The 21499-nt window shown below is 40.4% G+C and overlaps 4 protein-coding genes and 1 non-coding gene across 8 annotated transcripts; 3 read left to right on the top strand and 2 right to left on the bottom strand.

Annotated features, from left to right (window-relative positions):
* Positions 1-276: 276 nt before the first annotated feature.
* Positions 277-6376, bottom strand: LOC109139287 (uncharacterized). 3 transcript variants are annotated; one of them, XM_019262405.2, is made up of 9 exons: positions 6028-6376; positions 5559-5723; positions 5252-5382; positions 4351-4537; positions 3652-4262; positions 2753-2876; positions 2384-2458; positions 1740-1892; positions 277-1209 (listed from the first exon to the last, which is right to left on the bottom strand). In XM_019262405.2, the coding sequence occupies exons 2-9, from the start codon at positions 5703-5705 to the stop codon at positions 1009-1011; spliced, it is 1629 nt and encodes a 542-aa protein (XP_019117950.1). In that variant the 5' UTR covers positions 5706-5723; positions 6028-6376; the 3' UTR covers positions 277-1008. The 3 variants fall into 3 exon arrangements, with proteins under 3 accessions (XP_019117950.1, XP_019117951.1, XP_027138379.1); XM_019262406.2 differs by lacking the exon at positions 6028-6376 and having other exon boundaries at positions 5559-5772; XM_027282578.1 differs by lacking the exons at positions 5559-5723; positions 6028-6376 and adding an exon at positions 5462-5487.
* A 1944-nt stretch (positions 6377-8320) lies between these two features.
* On the top strand, positions 8321-11356 carry rpl27a (ribosomal protein L27a). Its single transcript, XM_019262367.2, has 5 exons — positions 8321-8395; positions 9022-9085; positions 9169-9244; positions 9923-10097; positions 11181-11356. Exons 1-5 carry the CDS (start codon positions 8393-8395, stop codon positions 11307-11309), a joined length of 447 nt encoding a protein of 148 aa, XP_019117912.1. The 5' UTR covers positions 8321-8392; the 3' UTR covers positions 11310-11356.
* LOC113746754 (small nucleolar RNA SNORA3/SNORA45 family) lies at positions 9533-9663 on the top strand. The gene has a single exon (XR_003463107.1). It is a non-coding gene; the product is annotated as a small nucleolar RNA SNORA3/SNORA45 family (small nucleolar RNA).
* A 638-nt stretch (positions 11357-11994) lies between the features above and the next one.
* Positions 11995-15010, top strand: akip1 (A kinase (PRKA) interacting protein 1). Of its 2 annotated transcripts, none has more exons than XM_010738658.3 (5): positions 11995-12175; positions 13129-13320; positions 13408-13482; positions 13570-13692; positions 14560-15010. In XM_010738658.3, the coding sequence occupies exons 2-5, from the start codon at positions 13162-13164 to the stop codon at positions 14707-14709; spliced, it is 507 nt and encodes a 168-aa protein (XP_010736960.1). In that variant the 5' UTR covers positions 11995-12175; positions 13129-13161; the 3' UTR covers positions 14710-15010. The 2 variants fall into 2 exon arrangements, with proteins under 2 accessions (XP_010736960.1, XP_027138324.1); XM_027282523.1 differs by lacking the exon at positions 11995-12175 and adding an exon at positions 12195-12333.
* A 16-nt stretch (positions 15011-15026) lies between these two features.
* cxh11orf16 (chromosome X C11orf16 homolog) lies at positions 15027-21436 on the bottom strand. Its single transcript, XM_019262365.2, has 8 exons — positions 21141-21436; positions 20385-20593; positions 18825-19187; positions 17482-17588; positions 17206-17356; positions 16834-17065; positions 16155-16652; positions 15027-15276 (listed from the first exon to the last, which is right to left on the bottom strand). Exons 2-8 carry the CDS (start codon positions 20589-20591, stop codon positions 15053-15055), a joined length of 1782 nt encoding a protein of 593 aa, XP_019117910.2. The 5' UTR covers positions 20592-20593; positions 21141-21436; the 3' UTR covers positions 15027-15052.
* Between the last annotated feature and the right edge of the window lie 63 nt (positions 21437-21499).

The raw sequence follows: 21499 nt of genomic DNA, 5'->3' as shown, positions 1-21499 counted from the left end.
AACAACCTGTATGTAAAAGCATTATTCATTATTCTTTAGTGCCTGGTGTTCATTTCCCAGCCTGGAAGTTATTGGTAAAAGCTGATGTCATACATTTCTGTCTTTCGGCCACAGCTGGAACCCATCAGCATGTAAAACATGGACGTACAGTACATGAAGCTAAAGTGGAGGGTTAGGGTCAAAGATACACATGTATGACTTTGACTGATATGTACTGTGTGTGTATATTATGGAAAAAAATGTGTAAGATTTAAGTCGTGTTTTTCAAATCAGCTTTATTATTAAATTTAAACGATCAGAATTTCAGATAAGAAAATACAAATTCATTTTTACAATTCAAAGCTGCATTTTCTCTCAGAAGTCAAAGTCAGTCGACATCGTGTTCAACAACAGCAAAGTGGCAGACATCAGACAAAACAGTGTTTGTACCTGAAAAATATGAAAAAATGCACATGAAAAAATGTACATGAAATTGGTGCAGGGATTCTCCCAGGCTTATGTTAAGTCATCTGTATGACAGGTCCTGGTTTATCCTTCAGTTATGTTGAGTATAATATTTGCATTATACAAATTACCAAATATACAGTACATGAAAGAAGTAATCTGAACTGTCCAGAGCTGACTGACTGTTTTTAACAACGCTTCTCTTTGTTAAGCAACCAGGAAAATATTTAATTCACATTTCATGACACTTAGATGAAATTCTACAGTCCATCCTTCAGAAAATCAGAAATAATGTGATTATTGTACACTTGAGAGATTTCATTCAAATCATTAAATGGAATCAAACCCTTGATTTGTACCTGAAACTCTGTGAAAATACCTGAAATGAGAAAATGACTCCACCTGCTTAGTAACCCTATAATCTGTTTTCATTTATGAAAAAATAAAAGTACAGAATGAATGGTTTTCAAAATTAATATCTGATGGGATAAACAACTTCAACATGTTGCCCATTGTTTAAAAAGCTTTAAAAACATACGACTCTGTAATGGTTAAACTACAATTTTAAAACACATAATATTTTTTGCCACTAAAGCTCTTCTTCCTGCAGTTCTCCTTCCTCTTCCTGCGGAGCCACTGGAGGCGAGCTCTGTCTGTTGTGTCCTGGCTGGCCAATGGGAATGTCTGGTCTGGAAAAATCTCCTTGAGTTTGCTCAAGAAAAACGCCTCCAGGTTCCGACCGGCCTGGCCCACCTCTGAGTCTGGCTGCATAGCAAAGAGAGATTAATGTAAAAAAAAAAAAAAAAACCTGTTACTGTGAGTGTGTTAGCATGCTGACGTTAACATGAAGCTCAGTAACCAGTGTGTATGATTTTAGTGGCATCTAGGTGTGTAGTGCTGATTACAATCTCCTCGCCTCACCCTCGCCAAGCATGAAGGAGAAACTATGGTGGCGAAAAATGACAAGGTTTGTCCGTTCTGGGTTACTATACATTATACAGTAATGAAAACATAGTTATTTGTATTATATTCCATTTCTGACATAAAAAATAAAACTGTCTAATTTTTACACACTGGACCTTTAAATGAAGCCTGAGCTATCACCTGAGATAAGTGGCAGATGGACACACAGTCTGATTGACAGTCTCTACATGTGCAAAAAAAGCGACCCAGTTTTCTGCTACATGTGGAACTTATCCCCACAGGCTATAGTGCAGAAATAATTCAATTACACTAGAAATTAGATTAGAGCGGGAAATCCACCTTAGATTCCAATGTCTTCATGCCAAACTTACATAATTGAATGTAGCGCAGTTCTTGAACATCAGCAGCACGTCATCGACAAACTGCTCGGCAGTGAAGTAGTGGAGAGTGTTGCTCTTGTCCAGTTTCCTGCGGATCACTGACAGGTTGATGGGCCTCTTGATGATCTGGTAGTAGTTTCGGGCCTGGAGCACATTCATGTGGATTAGATCACTATAGCAGAGATTGTTTTAATTTTGACATTGTGGGTTGTTATGAAAGATAAGTGGAACATTTTACATTTATAGTAAGCCAGTGTTTTCTTAGATAAGTTGTTATAATCATTGCATACTGCTATCAGTTTGTTTCTGCCCCAAAGAGAGTTAAAGGAGGCCGGCAATGTATGTCGTCATTTTATAACTACTTAATTATTTTTAATGGGTTGTATTGTTCCATTTGAATTACTGTACTTGGAAAGTTTGAAAGATAAAAGAAAAAATAGATGTTGATGAACATCTGTTGTATATCATTTGAAAATTTGTATACTGACTTCTCAGCTTGATGTGTTACTTGAAATATGTTACTGTATTTTATATATATTTATATATATTATTCAGCACTGTCAATTTATTAGATGTGATTTCTATAAGATAAACATGTTATAGTAAAGATTATAATGCAAATCTGTGGGACTGACCAGGGGGCTGACAGGTTCATGGAACGGAGCGCTGAGTATGTGACAGTACAACAGCAGAGTCAGCTTCTCACACCTCTGCACAGGAAACACACACACACACACAGACACATAATTACTGAAAGCCATCTGCAGGCTGACACTATATCAGTCTAGACAACAATGATTTGAAGTGATATTGCTGCTGTAGAAGAAAAAAAAAAATACATTTTGGTGTTTTAATTTTTTCACTCTGAATCAATAACAAGATTCTGATCCCAAACGCCCTCTCTAGCTAAGTAAAGAAATGAATACTTTAGCACATAGTACTTCACATCTGATGAGGCTCTACCAGCAGAACAGAAACCAAACCGATTCTTCCCTGCAGCTTACCCTCTGGTCCTGGTTGGACAGTGTGTATGGAGCTTTGACTGCCGCAAAGGGGTGCATGTTCTCACATTCGTAGGTCTCCACAGGCTCCTGGTCAGTTCTGCACAGCGTACACACCCAGTCACCGCTGCGGGACACACAGGAGCAGGTTATTTCATAATTTAGACACAAAAAACACATTTTTCATTTTATTTTACCATTTTATAATTAAACAAATGTCATGAAAACACTAAATCCAATAAATGTTTTATATAAAGAAATATTGTCTAATATTCCTTATGAGCCATGTCACTAAACTCTGTCTTCCAAAAAACTATAAAAAATGATTAAACAGACATGTGTTCTATTTGGATGACATATTCCTCAATTACAATTACCTCGGCCACTGTAGTTTCTTTGTCATAACTCATCAAACTAGTCATGCAGTGTCAATAAGATGCCATCAGCATTCTTGGGTACCACCTTCATCTTTGGACGTGCAAAACTGTATCTCAGTTTATTAAGAGGGTCAGGGTATGTGACATACAATATCGAGTCTGTGGTTAGATTGACTTCTTCCTCCTCTCTACATGTGGAAGTCTTTGAGCAGGACAAAGGACAAATTTGTGCTACAAATTGCTCCCAATGTGTGTGAGTATGATGGAAGACTGTAAGTCAGTCAAATAGCTCCGATGTAAATATTTCCTAAATTCAATGTTTCCAACAATTATTCTTGTTTCAGGCTTTTATGCCTTTATTTTGGACAGTGACGGCCAAAGATAAAGGATGACGTGGTCACAAGTAAACGCTGCTTCACTATAGAGTCTAGACCGTTGGAAACTGTTGGCCTCTCATCATAAAAGTGTGCAGCTGATAAAGGTGTAACATTATCTGCAAACACCAGGGGTCCATGCGGCACTTACAGTGGGAAGCTGATGAGAGGAGGTAGATGACAGGCCAAGTGAAAAACTTTAGGGCAGCGGTCGCAACAGAGCAGATCTCCTCCGTTCAAACACACAGCGCAGAAGTCTTCACTGTCTATCTCCTCGGTCTTTAAACCAGGTCCAGGATGCTGGATGGATGAGTCCGCCTCCTCCTCTGAGCAGCAGAGAACAGGTTTTTGATCCTCACTGTCGTCCATGTGAACTATATCCACTTCACATTTTGTTTCAGCTTCATCCTCTGGCTCCAGGGATAGTTCCTGATCTGCTTCTGGTTCTGGATCCAGTTGGATCACCATAGTCTGGTCTGGATCTGGATCCAAATAAAATGTTTCAGAGTCATTTTTATAATCTGGGTCCCATTCATCACATCCGGAATCAAACAGGATATAAGGCTGATCTGGATTAGATTCACAGTCAAAGCCTGAGTCCTGCTCTGGTTCTACAGAGGGGGGGCTGTCAGGACAGTATGGCTCAGTCCAGGAGTCTGTTGGTAAATCTGGTTGGATGAGATCAGACGACTCTGCTGGTTTAGGCTGAGGTGACGCTTCTCTTACCTCCAAAATGTTTGCCTCGTTTTGACTGAAACCATTCTGCAGGCAGAGACAAAAAGAAAAATGTGATCATGAAAAAAAACTCATGCTGATACTTGACCAACCTGAGAGACCTTCATCTCTGTACCTGTTGAGGAGGATCCAAACAGGCGGCGTCACTGTGGAGCTTGGCTTGTGTTTGACATGGCAGTCGTACCAGAGACACCACAGGCTGCAGAGATAATGACGTAAGCAGAGACTGGAAATTCAGACGTGTCAGGCTCACTACAGGTATGCAGGAATTACCAAGAATCCTTTGAGCTTCTGGGTGGATCCTGTGGAAGAGAATGAAGGCTTGGTTGACTTATTGTAAGATGTTTATCTGTGAAGGCAGCAGCAACACTTAATACTCGTAGAAACATCATTTCATGGCATTAATGCATGCTGATGACATATTTGTGTATGCGGACACCCAATGTTGTACAAAATATACATAAAATGTGTTAATTAGTGGGCTGTACATGGAGAGCATGCAGATCTTTGAAATCTGGAAGGAGCCAGGCTCGTGGTCTCCTTCCTGCTCCTGCTCAGTCCTAAATGTACATCCATCTAACTCTTGAAAGAAACTATGCCTTTGTTGTGACTATCCAAAAAGAACCTTAATTAGTCACATAATGGTGGCTTGAGGATTGCTCTTAACTCGATTCCAGGCAAAACAAAATACTGTGCGAAGGTTGTTCTATTTTGGGTGAGGTTCCCATTTATTGCAGCAAAGAAAGAAAAAAAAACAGAACGTTACCATGCAGATTGCCTGACATAAACTGGCTTTCATAAGTCGGTAAGAACTGTTGTGCTCCCGACTGCCATTCAACTCACACTGATTTCCACCTTATTTCATACACCTGATGCTGGGAGGTTACTGGGTGCTTACCAATTAAACTGAAACAGAATTATACTACACCCTTGTGGTCAAAATAAGGTACTTTGCACAAAACAAATGAAGAATGGCTCCTCCAGCCTTTATCTTCCACGTGTTGCCCTTATCTTACCTCATTCTCTTCAGTAAAGCTGCTACTTCTTTTCCAGGCTGTCTTTGTTGTTTTTCAGTCAAAGCGGACGCGGCTCTGGTTTTCTTGTTGCAAGACCAGTTTTCCATCTCAAAAAATCCAGTACGACAGAGCTGTTATTTTAAGGAAATAGAAGTTTAATGTTATTCACATTATACCAGTAGTTCAACTGAATATCAATAACCTTCTCACACTTTCTTAACACTGTAAAACTCATCCAGCTGTGGTGATAATCCTCTGCTCAATTGTTTAACACTGTCTGTGTCTGTATTAGGTGTCCTGCTCTTGCCTCCTGTGCTGTGGTAGCTGGATTTGAGCCAGTCTCAGATGGGATGGTCTCAAGTGCCAGCTGCACTCTACACTTGGCTACCCATGGTAACAGGGTGGCCCGCCTTTGGGGAAAGTTGCCATGGCGTCTGTAAGGCAAGTGTGCCATCTCCAGGAGATCAGGCCTCTTGGGTTGAAAAAACAGAAGAGAAAACACAGAAGAAGCTGCCAGTTTGAAATCTCCTGTGTGCTCAGTGTTTGATGGCAAAATACAAGAATCAAAACAAACAGAAAACCACCAGTGAAACAGGAGAAGCAGTAGAATTACCATTAAAGATTCAGATTTGGCTGCTTATTTGCACGAAGAAAAACATATCTCACATATAAGACAAATGAATGATGATAACACAAAAAACCCCCACCTTGGATACATAATAGTTAGTGACAGAACATAAAAAACTTACAGGAATCAGACTTAAGTTGCATCTTACCTGAATGTGAATGCCAGCTGGTGAAAAAAACAGGATGCCTGCATCAGAAATCCAGGTGAATGTGTCTCCAGGCGTATGCGAGCTGAGACAGATGGCACCGTTCCATGTGTCCAGTATCAAGGGGGATAGGGATGATTTGATTGGTGGAGAGCTTCAGCCTCCTGACATTTCAGCACTGTTCACTGAGAGTCACTGCAAGCAAGTCTACATATGTATATGTCAGAACTAATCATGCAATGCTATTATTTGCCTTTGACTGTAGCCAGGGGACAGCAAGCGTAAAGCACGGAGGAAAGATGACTCAGCAAACATGAATTGAAATTAAACGGAGCAATCTGTCAATCGTTTCATAAAAATTCCCTCGCAGGTGTGATGAAGTGGAATCTGGTAGCAGCACATTCAGTTGGAGGTTCACTCCCATGAATTCTGACCAATGACAAGTTACAGGCTGTAAATTTGACTCAGGATTTGAATAACAGACTGAATGTATGTAAATCAGCCATAACTCTCTCTGATAGAGTATCGCATGAAGAGAGAAAAACACATTCATCTCAACCTCATGTGTTTTTTAACCGTCTAAATATTATGTTACTTAGTGCTTGGTTTATTACATTGTATGATCCCAAACATGTTATCATGTACTCTCTACATTTTTTGTTGGTATCCCCACCGTTACACTCAGCCTGGATTTATCATCAAGACATGTAACTGTGTCTCCGTCCCTCTGAATTTCTGCCATCAAACGACAAATGTAAATAATTAACAAAATCACATGGTGCATAACTGTTGGTGAGCGGTTGTGTAGAGCATGATATCATCTGAGGTGATAATTCAGTGTGTCAAGAGTTGTAAAAGTAATTCAGTCGCAGCATCAGTGGAGGGAATCTTCCAACAGAACAATGCTGTGTACAGACTAAAAACAGGCAGCTCACTGACGGTTGTGTCAGACTTTTCTCAAAGAGTTCATTTTAATAGTATAGATTCTGTTATGAACATATGGCATGTATAAAAATGTGTTTAAAATTTGCCTATATATAGCAAAAACTCCTCTTTCCCATTTTTGAAGAATAAAATATGTTTAAGAGTAATGAGATCTTTAGTTTATGAAGCACACTTTCACTCATTCAGTGGATTACTTGTGAAAATCTAAGTATTACAGTAGCAGTACCACAGTGTAGAAATACTCTGTTACAAGTAAATATCCTTATTTGAGTAAAAGTATAAAAGAATTGGCAGCTGTAACTGAAGCACCACAATGTGGCCTATTTCAGAATAATATACGATCATATAGTTAGATCATAATTATCAATGCACTGATATACTTTAATGTTGCAGCTGGTAACAGTGGACATTTAATTGCTAATGCGTTGCTGAGTAGATGTATCTATAATAATAAACTAAAGTGTATTTGTTTATTATATTCTGTATGAATGATGTAAAGTAGTACATATAACTATGCAAAGCAGCTCACGCTGTCAGATAAATGGAGTCGTGGCTCCACCAGAATCAGAATCAGAATCAGAATCAGAATTAATTTTATTCGCTATGCAAGTTTAGACAAACACAGAATTTACTGTGGCAGGATTGAGCATACACAGAACATATATGGAAAAGAAAAGATAAACTAGTATAGAAATAATATATCATAATATATCATGCCACTTTTTATCCTCAGTACTTGTCTGTTTTTGAAGGTTTTTGAAGGTTGATTGTTTTTTTCGTGGTTATTGTGTAGTTATAGCTACTTCTGTCTGTTTAATTTCTGTCTGTTTATTGTGGGTTTTTTTTTGTTTTTTTGTTTTTGGCCTCTTCTACTTTTGTTTTTTCCCCGTGGTGGGATGAATAAAGTATCTATCTATCTATCTATCTATCTGATGATTACAGCTGACGTGGTTTTTACTGTAAATCCTCACAAAAGACAGAGCCTGTATGTATTATATTTCTAGAGCTGCATGTTTATTTGAATAATGAATAATCAATTTTGAGTTATTGTTGTCTCTGATCTCAGATCATCAAATGTGGATATTTTCTGAATATTTCTGGGTGGACTTTTGTTTGTACAAGTAGTTACTCATTGACATGTACTTGTTTAAAACACTTAGGTGAAGCTCAGAAAGAGAAGTAAATTACATTAGATTTGGATCATCAGTAATAAAATAAAACATTGTCCGATAAATAAGACATTACCATCGGCTGAAAACAAACCCCGTCATATTACATACTGGGCTGAATAAAGCGGCTGTCGTTGCTGTCAGCCGTCGCTGGGCGTCGCTGTGGATTTCTTTGCACTTTGTCACCGCCAGCCAAATCTCGCACAAAACCGCGTGGTTTACAAATCCCGTTCCTCTTTCAACTAGCCTCCAAGATGGTAGGTGCTATCATGTATCCCTGCGCCTTGAAATCGGGTTAAATCTATGGCCATCTTTGTTTATGTGTACATCAAACTATCATCCGGTGGCGGTTTATAGTCTATCCATATCCTGCGAACCCTTATTGGATGTTATTGTCATAATTTAATAACATTAAAGGTGTTTGTGAGCGGGTCACAGTATGAGAGCTCGGCTCTGCTGGGCCACGGCTGTGCCCGTCAGCACAGGCTGCCTCTTCCTCACGTTTTAACCGCGTACACACACAGTCTGAACCCTTCATGAATGTGGCATCTGTAGTCTTAGTTTAAAGTAGTTTATGTGCCATTATGTGCTAAACGTTAACGGGCCGGCTGGTAAAGTAGCATTAGCTACCGGGACGCTCGGCAGCATGAAGCCGGTTAGATCTGTGGAGCGGTGTGTTAAAACATTTTAAGGAAGAACAGCCTGCGAATATATTTAATTTAGACCCTTTTCCTGTCTGCTCTGAGCTGAGGGGCTGCTACACACTTTAAAACATCCATGTTAGGCGTTATTTGGCTATTTTAGTTAGCAAGCCAGCTAGCCCTAATGGCAGGACCACGATTTGTTGGATTTGTTCTAACTCCCATCAAACCTGTGTCCACAGCCAACCAAGAATACCAAGACCAGGAAGCTCCGTGGACATGTCAGCCACGGACACGGTCGCATTGGTGAGTGTTTCTCATTCCCGTCTTTTAAAGGTGGATGTTCACTGTGTATGAGCTTTAACGTTGACTTGTCCACCCCCCCGCAGGCAAGCACAGAAAGCATCCTGGAGGTCGTGGTAATGCTGGTGGCATGCATCACCACAGGATCAACTTCGACAAATAGTAAGTGCTGCGTCATCATGTGCAAAGTTAAGGTCCAAAAAACAGTGAGTCAGCGGGCTGACACTAACCAGCTTTAAATCTGTATATGTGCTGAAAAATGTTTACATGTGCTGACAGGACTAACGTAAAGTTACAGTTCATACTTATCTGATTAATTAATCAATCTGCTTTAATATCTGTCACTTCCTATAGATGAGTAAGTTTATCTGCATATTTTATATTGGTAGTCTTCCTTTTAGCCCAGTTTTATTTGTATCTTCTCAGCGTGTTGGTGCTGTTGAGTCTGTTATAGAGACTCAGAGTCTCATCTCGACACAAATCGTTGTCTTGGTGTGCTAGAGTTCTCTTAGATTGAAGACTGGTCCTATTCACCGAGCGGCTCTCTCGTAGGCCGGTCATCCACATGGGCAGTTACAGTTATGTCTTGATGTTACTCTGCTGCCGCTGGACTGATGCTGAGCTCACTTATATCAGAATCAGAGAGACGAAGGTAGCCCAACTGTAAATGTGTTTTTCGATAAGTGATGAGGTTCTTTCTAAACTGAGAAGGTCTTTGGTTATGTGCTCACTGCAGTTGTTACCAGAGATGTACACAATATTGATCATAGGCTTATTTCACAGTAATGCATAGTAGATAGACAGGAGTTGACCTTTGTGTCCTTCTGCGTGTCTCCTCAGCCATCCAGGGTACTTTGGTAAGGTGGGTATGAGACATTACCACCTGAAGAGGAACACAACCCACTGCCCCACCATCAACCTGGACAAGCTGTGGACGCTGGTGAGCGAGCAGACCAGGCTCAACTATGGCAAGAAGCCCGAGGGACCCGCACCCATCATCGATGCAGTGCGCGCTGTAAGTACTGGCCAATACTTTTTCCATTACTCGCTACATGGTTTGTCTCCTGCTGCAGTCATACATATAAAACTATGGGTCAATATGAGACTATGATTTGTTCACTGTGGTAACTGAACAAAGCAGCGATTTGTGTACATCTGTGGCAAACTTCTTATTAAAACAACACAGACAGCTTTGGGGTTGTTTCACTGTGCCTGGTCCTACTCTATGAACTTAACCAGACTGAATCTAGCACTGCTTTCTGTACTGGATGCACTGTCAGTGTTCTGAGACTGAAATGTGTTACAAGCTAGTCCAATCTTCTGATATGCACAACCACTACATTTATTAGAATTGATCTATCTCACAATGTTGATGCAAGTAAAAAGTCATTTGCATATCCACCCCATAATTAAAATCTGCTCCAAAATGTAACTATCCTTTTTAGCCCATGCTGCACCTTCATGTTTGAAAATCAGGCCAGTAGTTTTTCCATAATCCTGTTGACGGACATAACCTTGTTGGCAGGCGTGCTAATGAACAGGACGATAACATCCACACTCTGAATACAGTTGCTAAACAATCCAGGAGATTAGGAAAATGTCTCACTTGGCATATTCATATTTAGGCTGTCAACAGTGTCGACCGTGTGTTTTAAAAACAATATGCTGTCATTCAGTAGTATCAAAGATAACTAAGGGAGAAAACAGATCTAGATTTACATATTCAACCCAGAACTGCACAAATGAAATAAAACAAATTCTGTGCCAGCACTGCAGGAGATTCATCTTAACAGATTTAAAATTCTGGTATTGTGACATCTGGAAATGAATTTCAGGACATTGGGTTGATTTGGGGAATGCACTTGGTGCTGTGCGTGTTAGTACAAGAACACATTAACTTCTGTATGAGCAACATACAAACACCACTGTGAGCAATATCAATGGTCGTTGAATACGTTTTCTGTATTTTGTTACAGCATCTTAATATTTGTCTTTTAAGCAGATTGGTTTTAATTGCAGATTATTGCAGCATCTTGTCAGATGAAAGTTGTGCTCGGTGGTCACCTGGTTCCACTAACATTGTGTTTTCAATTCACAGGGCTACTACAAAGTCCTGGGCAAAGGCAAGCTGCCCAAGCAGCCTGTGATCGTCAAGGCCAAGTTCTTTAGCCGACGGGCCGAGGAGAAGATCAAGGCAGTGGGAGGAGCCTGTGTGCTCATGGCATAATGCTCTTGTCACTGTTTTTTTCAAAAAATAAAGTGTATAAATGGAAACTGTTTGTCGTGACTGTTTGAAAAGCCTAGATGTTACATGAGCTGCATTTTGAGCTTTATAAACCAGCACAGTACGGTTTATCATTATGACTGTGGTAAAATGACTCTTTAAGCCAAGAGTAACACTAATGGCCTTAACTAAAGACAAACTGCCCATTGTAACTTTAAATATATACGGGTGCGAAAGTTTTCAGGCACCATGTCATAAAGCAGTTTAACTTTTGTGTTAACACTTGAGTTATGTTGCATTTCCTCCTGGGCAACATTCCAGTCTCACTGATCCGTTCATGCTTTCATATATAGAGTAGGTTACATAGATGACAGCATCAACATGATGTAGCGTTATGGAATATGTTAATGTCTCCTCTGGGTTACTGCAGGTCTTGCTAGAGCAGACCTGATGTGTTGATACAGTGACATTTCTTAAAAGTCATAAACTTGATATTTAAGTGTGAGAAGCCTGGCAACTGAAAAGAGAGCGTGCATCCCGGTAGAAATCATAAGAGGAGCTGGAAATTATAAAATATTTATTCAGCCTCTAAATGTAGAATTTTCTGACAGAACAATAATGTATAAATAAACAACTTGCCTGGTATCATCAGAAACGTAACATGACCACGTGACTTTGGATGCGTGGCCCTGTGTACGGAAGGGGGCGGGGTTTAGTGTGCAGGATTTCCTGCGCTGTCACTTGAAAACAACCTCCGCGCGGCTGAACGTCTCGAGCTGAATGTGTCCGACACGCGCACATTGAACGAAGCAGCTCGTGTTTATGTGTGTTCACTCGCCGAGTCCTCGGGCTCTTCGCGCGCTCAACAGGTAAACAAAATAATCTCTTTCGCTCGAGACTTGTTGACAGCGCGTAGAACAGTGAAGTTCTCCTGACGTCCGTTAACGGAACGTGACGTGAGCAGCTTGAATGGTGTGACGTGTCGGTGTTGTGCGTGTCGTGGCCTCACGGTGACCTAACAGCACTGGTAAACAGAAAAGTGACATCTTCCTCTTTTCACTGAGCTACAGTGGGGCGCTCATTTCCACGCATGCGCTGTTTCCCAGCACTCACTTTATCTGTATAATTTACTTATTGGAGTTTAAAGGTACAGTGTGTACGATGTAGGGAAATTTATTGGATAAACATGGAATATACCAGTCATAATAGTGTATGATCATCATCTTTTGTTTTGTTACATTGGAAATAGCCTCTATATATCTACAGAGGGAGGGGGTCCTCTTCTACACAGTCTGCCATGTTTCTACAGTGGCCCAGAACGGACAAACCAAACACGAGCTCGAGCCTTGCACGGTTTTCATGAGTTTCATACCCACTTTAGGTTCTTCCACTAGCTTAGAAGGGCTGGGATTTGAGATTTTAACGTGTGGGATGGTTGCAGTCTAGTTCACTGCTAGATCTTACCTTTTTAAAGCCATCATGATTAAAGAGGCTCTCTATAGACTTAAGATTACTAAGTCTATACTTACTAACTCAGGATTTCGAGAATTAAAACGTCAAACTTAGACGATTTCAGTTGAAGTTTATGGTCGCTCACCACAGAAACTTGATTCAGGACAGCCAGATGGCTAAGAAGACTACTACAAATATATTTGAATTGTCTTTCATGCTATTAAGGGGTTCTCTGGTTAGTTTGTAGAAAGTTATTTTGTATGAAAGGTTGTCTAAAATAATGTTTTGCACATGCATGAATTTTCAAAACTGGAACAACTAAAATAAACTGAGTGAAACAGCTGAGTGCTCTCCTTGTTCCTCCACTCAGGTGAAAGGCACCTGACTTTCACTCAACTTGTTCATGGCAAGCCAAGCCTGGCTGGAGTCTTCTCTGCGGCGCTCTGCCAGTCTGGGTCTGGAGGTGCTGGAGCGGGCCTCCAGGCGCAGTGTAGACTGGACGAGCACGGGGCCATCCCAGACCTCCACTACTACAGATGAAGAGACGCAAGTCCCTGTCAAGGTGCCGACATGTTCTCTGTATATTAACCTCATCATCTGTTCAATTTGGATCTGACTCTTTCATCTTATCTCGTTGTCTTTTTTTCAGAGAACACACACAGAGCTTGATGATGTCTTTGCAAACATCGCAGACTTGATGACACAGATGACTAATCAGTGCAAGGTCAGTGATTGTTTGCTTGCAGCCCTGTGTTTTAAGCAACCTGGACCTGGAATGTACTGGACTAAAATGTCATTCCCTGTGCTGCAGAGGTTCTATGGGTCTGGATGTTGCACTGAGTCCACTGACAATGAGAGGAAGCATGTGTTCAGGTTCCACGACAGGATGACGACACCGCCAACCAGAAAACATACAAGGGCTCCACACAACAAAGTAACAACAAACTGCTGCTTTTTTTCTTCGAGTCCTGCAAACCTTTCATCTGGATTTAATCTGACTGGAATCATGTTTCTCACCTAATTATTATATTATATTTTGTATTCGCTGGCATTTTAGATTTACTTTGGACAGAGTCCAGAGAAAAATATTTAGTTTGCTAAATATTCAGTGCTACAGTCGACTTGTGAGCTGTTTTTAAACTTAATCATCCAGAACATCAAATTTAAAACAAGCTCATTCATTATGTTTATTATTGAGGTTGTAGTTCGCAGTAGTGGACTGCATTATCTTGAAATGTGTTTCTAATGTTTTGGCCATAATATTAGAAATACCTTTTTAATATAATGCACTCCTGTATAACAACAGCAACTAAGCTCTCAATAATATACATACAGTAGAATTATTATTCCGTCTCTGACTGTCAAAGTATTATTATTATTATTATTATTATTATTATTATTATTATTATTATGACTATTTGATGCTGGGCCTTCAATGCTTAAATTCAACTAAAATATGACACTGAAAATATGCCAGTTGACTGTGATATGCTACACCTGTTATTAATGCATCTATTTTAAAATAAATCTTCTTAAATGAATCAGTGATTCTGACAAACACCCAGACACACATTAAGATAAGCAAAATAAATCAACCGCAACATCTTGTAAAAAGACAGCGTCATTCAGTTTTATTTTGAAAGACATTTTGGGATTGCAGATTTTTTTCTTTTGTAGCCAGCATCTGTGAAGTTCTTCTGTTGACCATAAATGGAGCTTTAGTTCTCAGCTGTTTTGGTTGCTGCTTGGACCACAAAGTAAAAAAAATCTTTAAAAATTCATGTTTAACTCTTCTTCTCAGGGTCATGTGTCTCCAGCGAGTGAAGACTTTTTCATTGAGGTCTCACCGGGGACATACACCGTCACTGCCGGCATGCCGGACTCACAGCAGCAGACTCAGCTGGTCAGTGTCAAAGCTGGGGAGAGTGTGGATCTCACCTTTAATCTCTGAGCCCTCACCTGACCGAACCAGTCACCTTTAACCTTCAATAACTAAACTGACCAATGCTATTTATGCTGTTTGTGTGTGTTTATTGTTTTTGCACTGACTTCTGAGTTTACATTTTATTTTGCTATCAAAATGTTTTATTTGCTACATATTGAGAAGCCATATTTTTATTGCAGATTATTTTATGATGTAGATTGTGTCCATATCCTGCCATAGAACATCATGTATGCAGTATTTTTACCTGCACTAATGTCACATCAGTGTATTGAAATAAAGTATTTTTATCATCACTTTTTTAAAATAACTTTCCATGTGAGTGGTGTTGTTTTATCTGCACTCTGACACATTATGTGGAAACAGTAGCAGCCTTGCTGCCAGAGAAAGGCCGCAGTCCCTCTGGTGGTCGAGGTTTGAAGTTAGTCATTCCAAAAACATCTCTGATGTTCGCTCTCCTTCCCTTAGCACCAGGAAGTGACTGAAACATAGAGCTGTGATTGGGCGAGGCGCTGATCTGTGGGACGGGGAAGCTGAATCTTGCAGGTTGTGACATCCTCCTCGTCACAGCACTCCCTGCAGATAAAGACAAATATATCAAAGTGCAGATCTCATTGGGCCTAATGATCTGTCATTTATCATCTGAATAGGTTCAAAATGCAGATGTTCAGTTGAGGGGTTGCACATCTAGATTTTAAGGGTGTATGAAAACTTAAAAAACATAAATACAGCTGGCTTATATCTTAGCATTACATTAACTGAAGGAAGGTGGTATTTTTAAAGTTTAGATTATTATTTAGGATATGAACAGATATAAAATCTCACAAGATAAGGACACGGTCCTGACCTCGAGACAAACTATAGTCACAGATCCTTGACTGCTAAACAGCTAATCATTTTTTAAAATTCAGCAAATTAAGATGAATTGTTCTTGTTTTAAGGCAACTATGTGTAACTTTCTAAAATAACAGCTGTTGATGCTACAATGACTTGTAATCAGGTGTACAGTGTCTCTATCATTCCCACTCTGCTCTCTGTACACCAACAAGCACCAAGTACATAACGCATTACAGCACAAAGTCACACATTATTTACACACACATTATTAACATAACTATTTGCCTGATTTTAAGGAGAAAAATCAGGCAAATGTCCTCAAGCTGCTCCGCCTTAAACCTCAAATCTACAATTTAAACTGCTGTGAACTGTAGCTGCTGTTAGCTAATGTTAGCTCAGTTTGTTAGCCAAGCTGCCTGGACTGTGAGCTCAGAGCACTATGTGTTAGCATTTGACAGAGAGCAGAGAGTGTCATGCTTGAACCAGGGGTGGGTAAGCATCTATTGTAACCAGGCTTAGCAGCCTCTATGGATGCAATGGCAGAGGAAAAGAGACCGCAGAGAACGCTGACGGAGGAAGTTAAGAAGATAAAAAAGTCCACATCCCTGTTTTCCCACCTGGCTGTCTGTGTTGTGGCTCTGACCCAGTTCTCCTCCAGTACCTCCAGGGAGGACGCCGTTCTTTACTTCTCAGCTTCACTGCAGGATGAAGCATAGCTGTGATGTCATCATCAGAAAGAGATGAAGAGGATGAGGAGGATGAGGGCACCTCAGGCTCACTCTTCCTCACATCTTTATGTTGCTCTGCTCTTTCAAATCCATTCATTCCCCCATTGCTGGACCTGCAGCTGGGTGGAAACATGGATGGCTGGTGGTTTGTGACCGGACAGCAGTTAGATGAAGACTGACACAAGTCCCTGCAGAACATCTGAGGAGGGCAGGAGGAGCTCCGAGCACAAAGCCAGCTGCTGCAACAACTGGAGCCTGATGTTCGGATTTGGAGCTCTCTCATTATTCTGTCATGTTGAGAAGCTGGAATGGGCAAAACCAGACTGCCAGGAACCAGAGACACACAGCTGTTCCACATCATCACCCGGAGGCACCTAACACCATCGACTGCAACAGAGTGAATTCAGTGCTAATGAGTGCTTTTTGTGTTAAGAATAATAATTTATTAGATTTGTCACAGTAATTATTTAGTGCATACAGGGATGGTGAAGTATCCTGTAACAATAATCCACACCACTGCCTGCAGCTGTAAAAAAATGTAAACACAAACACATTAATAACTCTGTACCTCCCAGACCATCCCTCCGTTCAGTGGCGGCCATCACTCTCCCCGGCCCATATCTCCGCAGATCTGGTTCCCATGGTGACAGCACAGTATCACCAGGTATCAAACAGCGTGTGTGAGCTCTGGTGTGGTTCACCATGTCGAGAGAGCAAACCATCTGCCTCCAGGAGGAGTCCAGCCCCAAACCAACGCTTCCTGGGTGGTCAAATTCAACGACCCAAACCCCTCCATGGCCCTGAGTCAAGAACATCAACATATACACATACATTTAACATACAAATAAACCACATGGTTTATTGTTTCATGCTGTCCATACCTGCCTGTCTATAATTACATACAGTATGTACAGTGTGTAATCATGCAGTATCTTTTCACCTGTACTTGCTGTATTACAGTACCCATGTAGTAAAGGCCATCCACCTCCCTCCTGGCCAGCACTCGACATCCTGTAAAGAACTCTGGACTCTGGAGGGTTTGGCCAGGAATGCAGGAGGTAACCGGGCGGAGAGGATTACCCAAACTGCATCTGGGAAGCAAAGAAACATCATAAGTACATACAATATCTTAAATTTTGCTGGCCTGTGTGTATATTTCTGTTGTTACATGCTAAACACATCAAGCTAAAAAAAAACGGGAACCATGGAAACCAACCTGAGCAGAGGTGATGACACAGTGTGTGGGATTAAGACTGAAGTGGATGGACAGCAGCACTTGAGCGGTGAGAGCGATGTTTGGTTCGCCAGACACACTGGGATCACCTGACAACATGCACAGAAGCACACATACACAGTCTGACACACAGGCGCAGCCAGAAGAAGCTATTTTGATTGTAGATGTGGTGTTGTGGCTAACCCTTTTTTAACAAACACAGTTCACAGATTTTCCTCTGAGAAATAAACACTGGTATAAATCTCAGTTACCAGAGGTGGAAAGCAACAGTACATTTACTCAAGTATCTTTAAGTGCAAATACAAATTCATTCATTTTATCCAACTTTATAATTGTACTTCACTACATCTCAGAGGTAAATATTAGACTTTGTATTCCTCTACTTTTGTCTATTGACAGCTTTAGATACTTTACAAAATACAATTTTCTACCTTTCTTATTCACGAAAAAAAAAGTGTCTCCAAATTTGGTTAGTATTGTCGCCTCACAGCAAAAAGGTTCCTGGTTCGAACCTCGGCAAGGGCCTTTCTGTGTGGAGTTCGAAAGTTCTCCCTGTGCCCTTGTGGGTTTTGTCCAGGTACCTTCCTCCCACAGTCCAAAGATACTTGGTTAATTGGTGACTCTAAACTGGCCTCAGGTGTGAATTTGAGTGTGAGTGGTTGTTTGTCACTATGTGCCCTGGGGACCTCTCGCCCAGAGTCAGCTTCGATAACCTCCAGCCCTCACCGTGACCCTGATGAGGATATGTGGTTACAGATAATGGATGGATGAAATTTTTCAGATAAACTGAAGGATGAAGTGTTCCTACAAACATATAATGATCTTATAGACCATAATGCATCGCAATGTAGATTAAACAACTGTGTGCATGAAGGACTTTGAGTAGTAGTACTTGTGCTTTTACTTCAGTAAAGGATTTTTGCATTTCTTTGAGGATGTTTTCTTGATGTATTAGTTATTTATTTTTAAGTCTGTGTAGTGTAGTGTGAAGTATCTAAAAAAAGTGGTTTTAAAATAAGCAATTTTTTTGTAGCCCATTGTAGCTTATCAATAAACTGTACAAAAGTGAAGATTCTCCCGGTGCTATACAATATCTGGACAAATTATTCAATTGTTGCAGATGTTTAAAGCATGTAGATTTTTGTGCCACCTGACTTAGAATCTAGATTCTAGATTTGACCTTGTTTTTTAACTTCTCTGAAAGGGAGTAGCAGGTCAAAAAAGAGGAATTGTCCTGTCTTGGGGGTTCTAAAGTGCTTCAAGGTTTAAATATTCCACAATTTTTTTTACCAGTACTGTTTGGTACCCAGAATGTTCAGCCGTACCTTTCCCAGCACTCCATTCAAACTGACTGGAATGACATAGCAGCTTCCTTTTGTGGCCTGCGCCAGACACTGCAGGTAGTCCCGAGTGCTGTTGTCCAGCTGACCACCAGAATCCAGCAGGTAGAAGATGTCCACAGGCCTCCCAGCTGCCAGGGCAGGCAGGGCTGTCAGCGTGGCCTCTGGGTGGTCGGGGAGGCCAGTAAACAGCATGTGGACGGCGTGACAGGAGGGGTCAGTGAGAGCCATGCTCAAGGCAGCCAGGAGATCCCGGCCGGGGCTGCAACTGATAGAGTGAATCCAGGAAAGAGCCATGTACACTGTGTCAGGAGCACAAGGAAGCATGTGGTGGGACCAGCAGGTCAACTGTAAATGTAGAGAAGAAAATCATTTTAAAGTACAGGTGACTCCCAGGTGCATTTGTAAGGTAAAGACGTCATCTAAATAAAGATGTTTTTAAATTAAACATTCTCTCAGTTATATGTTTTAATTTATATAACAATCACATTAAAAAATATATTTCAGCCAGTCCATGGTATCATATCACATCTAAACTGTAAATATTCACAGTCATTTCTGACGATTTAGTGACCTTTGGACCTTTCATCACATTCTTCTGTCAGGTTAAAATCTTCCCCTGACAAAGACTTGAGTCATTAATCTGAGGACTTCAGACTTGACTTTGATCAGTTGATTTTGTTTTAATATATTAAAATCACAATACACAGATTCATCAAGATATCGCAATAAAGTCACATGATTTATTTCAGTTGTGGTCCTGAAGTTGAGGCTAGGAGGTTGGGGGGGGGGGGGGGGGGGCGGTGGGGGGGGATCCCATTTCTATACTAATACACCAAATAAAAACATTCAAATTATACAATCATTAAAAATAAAAGAGTCCAGCCTTAAAATTAGGTTTCACTATGCTAACCTAGTATCCATTTTTTCAGTTGTTCTTAAAAACTTTTCAGATATTTCAATATTCTATTCCTTCCTTCATGTGTAAAGAAATTCTTCCTACTTAAACCTCAATGTCCTTAAATGGAACTGATATCTTCCCCATGCCCAAATATTAAAAATTATATTATGTTGTTCAAAACATTCACAAAAAAAATCAAGATATTTTTGCTTTTAAACATTCTAAAGTTACCATGAAAGTAATAAATATCAAATGTATTGTATATATGGTTATTCTCTGTCACTTAAAACATAAAGTTTAGAATTTTGGATTTCATAGATTTGACTTGTGACTTGCAAAACAACGATTGAAGGCTGGATTTACCACATGATTTACTGTAAATGTTTTTAAATGCAGTGAAGTACATTGAACTCTACAAAGGGATGAACTCTTTTTGGACACGCCTTGACTTTTCCTTTTATGCCAACTTCAAGGCCAAAATGTCAGCTTTACACAGCCATCCACACAAAACAATAAACACTTTAATGACCACACAGCCAGCCTGTAGTGTTACACACGGGGAGAAATATTTCCCAGTACTTGTCCACAGACATGTTCTTAATGAACACTGGAGGCTGCTTCTCCGTGTGTCACTCCAGTCTCACCTTGGCTGAGAATGTCATGATGTTAAAGAGAGAGTCCCTTAATGAGGCCTTCGTCAGCAGCGTCTGGATCAGCAGGCGTTTCACTGATCCCAGAGCAGCTCTCATGTTCTCTGAGCTGTCCACGACAAAAGTGATGTTGCACCTTTGTTTGCCTAGAAACAGTGGAATCAGTGCTGCCTCGGAGGCCTCCATCTGCCTGGAGGTCATCACTGTAGTGCAATAATGTCAGGAAATCAATGGGTTTTGCATTATTTGATATGTTTTGCATCATGTTCAGACCATTGCCAAGTTTATTATTGCAATTCTACAAATATCAAAGCAGTAACACAAAAATTAAAAGATGAATCATTCGCTGATCATGAATGTAACATCTGAGATGCATTTACAGTACATATAATTTGTCTGGAATATTAATATTCCTTTAACAAAAGATGAAATGATCACATGGAAATAAACAGAATGTGTAACTCGTGATTGTTTTAATGAAGAAGTTTACTTTAGTTACATTACTTTCTGTTCCTCCTTCCCTAATGTGGTTATGTTAAAACATGTTTTACTACAATAATCTAATCTAATCTAATCTAATCCACGAATATCAAACCCTGTCTGTACACACAGACACAGAACTTCTCCTCCTCTGACTAATAATAACAACAGGGAACACAATTATCTTCTATACAGGAAGCAGCTAAACACTCTTGTTCTTGTTTTTTGATCTGACAGTTGATGCACAGATAAAGTGAGCGGGTACATTACCTGCAGTTTTTATGTTGTTCACAGTCAGCTGCTGACGACAACCTTGCCTCACTGTTGATGTCGGTTTCCATGGAGAAACGTCTGAGTGAGTCAGTCTTCTACACGGCCACTGGAGGGGCTGTTCACCTGCCAATCAGCTGACCGGGGACTGTTACCAAACACTGCTGTCATGGTACAGTTGCTATGGTGCTTCCTGCTGCCTTCTGTTTTACCTCTCTTTAACTGTCAGTCTACCTTCAGACTGGCCCAATTATTTTTTTTTTTTTAACTCAGCACAGGTTTGATGCAAAACAAACAAAACAAAAAACAAAAAACACAGAAAAACTTTCACATCATTTGTGATTTTATTTAATATTCTG

The sequence above is a fragment of the Larimichthys crocea genome, chromosome X (genome assembly GCF_000972845.2).
Source record: "Larimichthys crocea isolate SSNF chromosome X, L_crocea_2.0, whole genome shotgun sequence".
In the NCBI taxonomy this organism is placed as follows: domain Eukaryota; kingdom Metazoa; phylum Chordata; class Actinopteri; family Sciaenidae; genus Larimichthys; species Larimichthys crocea.
Note: the sequence above shows the minus strand (reverse complement) of the source record. Positions and strands in the feature narration are given on the sequence as shown.

Excerpts from the sequence above, each read along its gene's own strand:
- akip1 (XM_010738658.3), top strand. The coding sequence starts at position 13,162 with ATGGCAAGCCAAGCCTGGCTGGAGTCTTCTCTGCGGCGCTCTGCCAGT. Across the intron at positions 13,321-13,407 it reads AGACGCAAGTCCCTGTCAAG|AGAACACACACAGAGCTTGA; the intron begins GTGCCGACATGT and ends TCTTTTTTTCAG. Across the intron at positions 13,693-14,559 it reads CAAGGGCTCCACACAACAAA|GGTCATGTGTCTCCAGCGAG; the intron begins GTAACAACAAAC and ends TCTTCTTCTCAG.
- LOC109139287 (XM_019262405.2), bottom strand. The coding sequence starts at position 5,705 with ATGGCACACTTGCCTTACAGACGCCATGGCAACTTTCCCCAAAGGCGG. Across the intron at positions 4,538-5,251 it reads GCTTTACTGAAGAGAATGAG|GATCCACCCAGAAGCTCAAA; the intron begins GTAAGATAAGGG and ends TCTCTTCCACAG. Across the intron at positions 1,210-1,739 it reads ACTGCGCTACATTCAATTAT|CCAGACTCAGAGGTGGGCCA; the intron begins GTAAGTTTGGCA and ends TTTGCTATGCAG.
- cxh11orf16 (XM_019262365.2), bottom strand. The coding sequence starts at position 20,591 with ATGACCTCCAGGCAGATGGAGGCCTCCGAGGCAGCACTGATTCCACTG. Across the intron at positions 17,066-17,205 it reads CTGTAATACAGCAAGTACAG|GGCCATGGAGGGGTTTGGGT; the intron begins GTGAAAAGATAC and ends TTCTTGACTCAG. Across the intron at positions 15,277-16,154 it reads GCCACAACACAGACAGCCAG|GGAGTGCTGTGACGAGGAGG; the intron begins GTGGGAAAACAG and ends CTTTATCTGCAG.
- rpl27a (XM_019262367.2), top strand. Across the intron at positions 9,086-9,168 it reads CCACGGACACGGTCGCATTG|GCAAGCACAGAAAGCATCCT; the intron begins GTGAGTGTTTCT and ends ACCCCCCCGCAG. Across the intron at positions 9,245-9,922 it reads AGGATCAACTTCGACAAATA|CCATCCAGGGTACTTTGGTA; the intron begins GTAAGTGCTGCG and ends GTGTCTCCTCAG.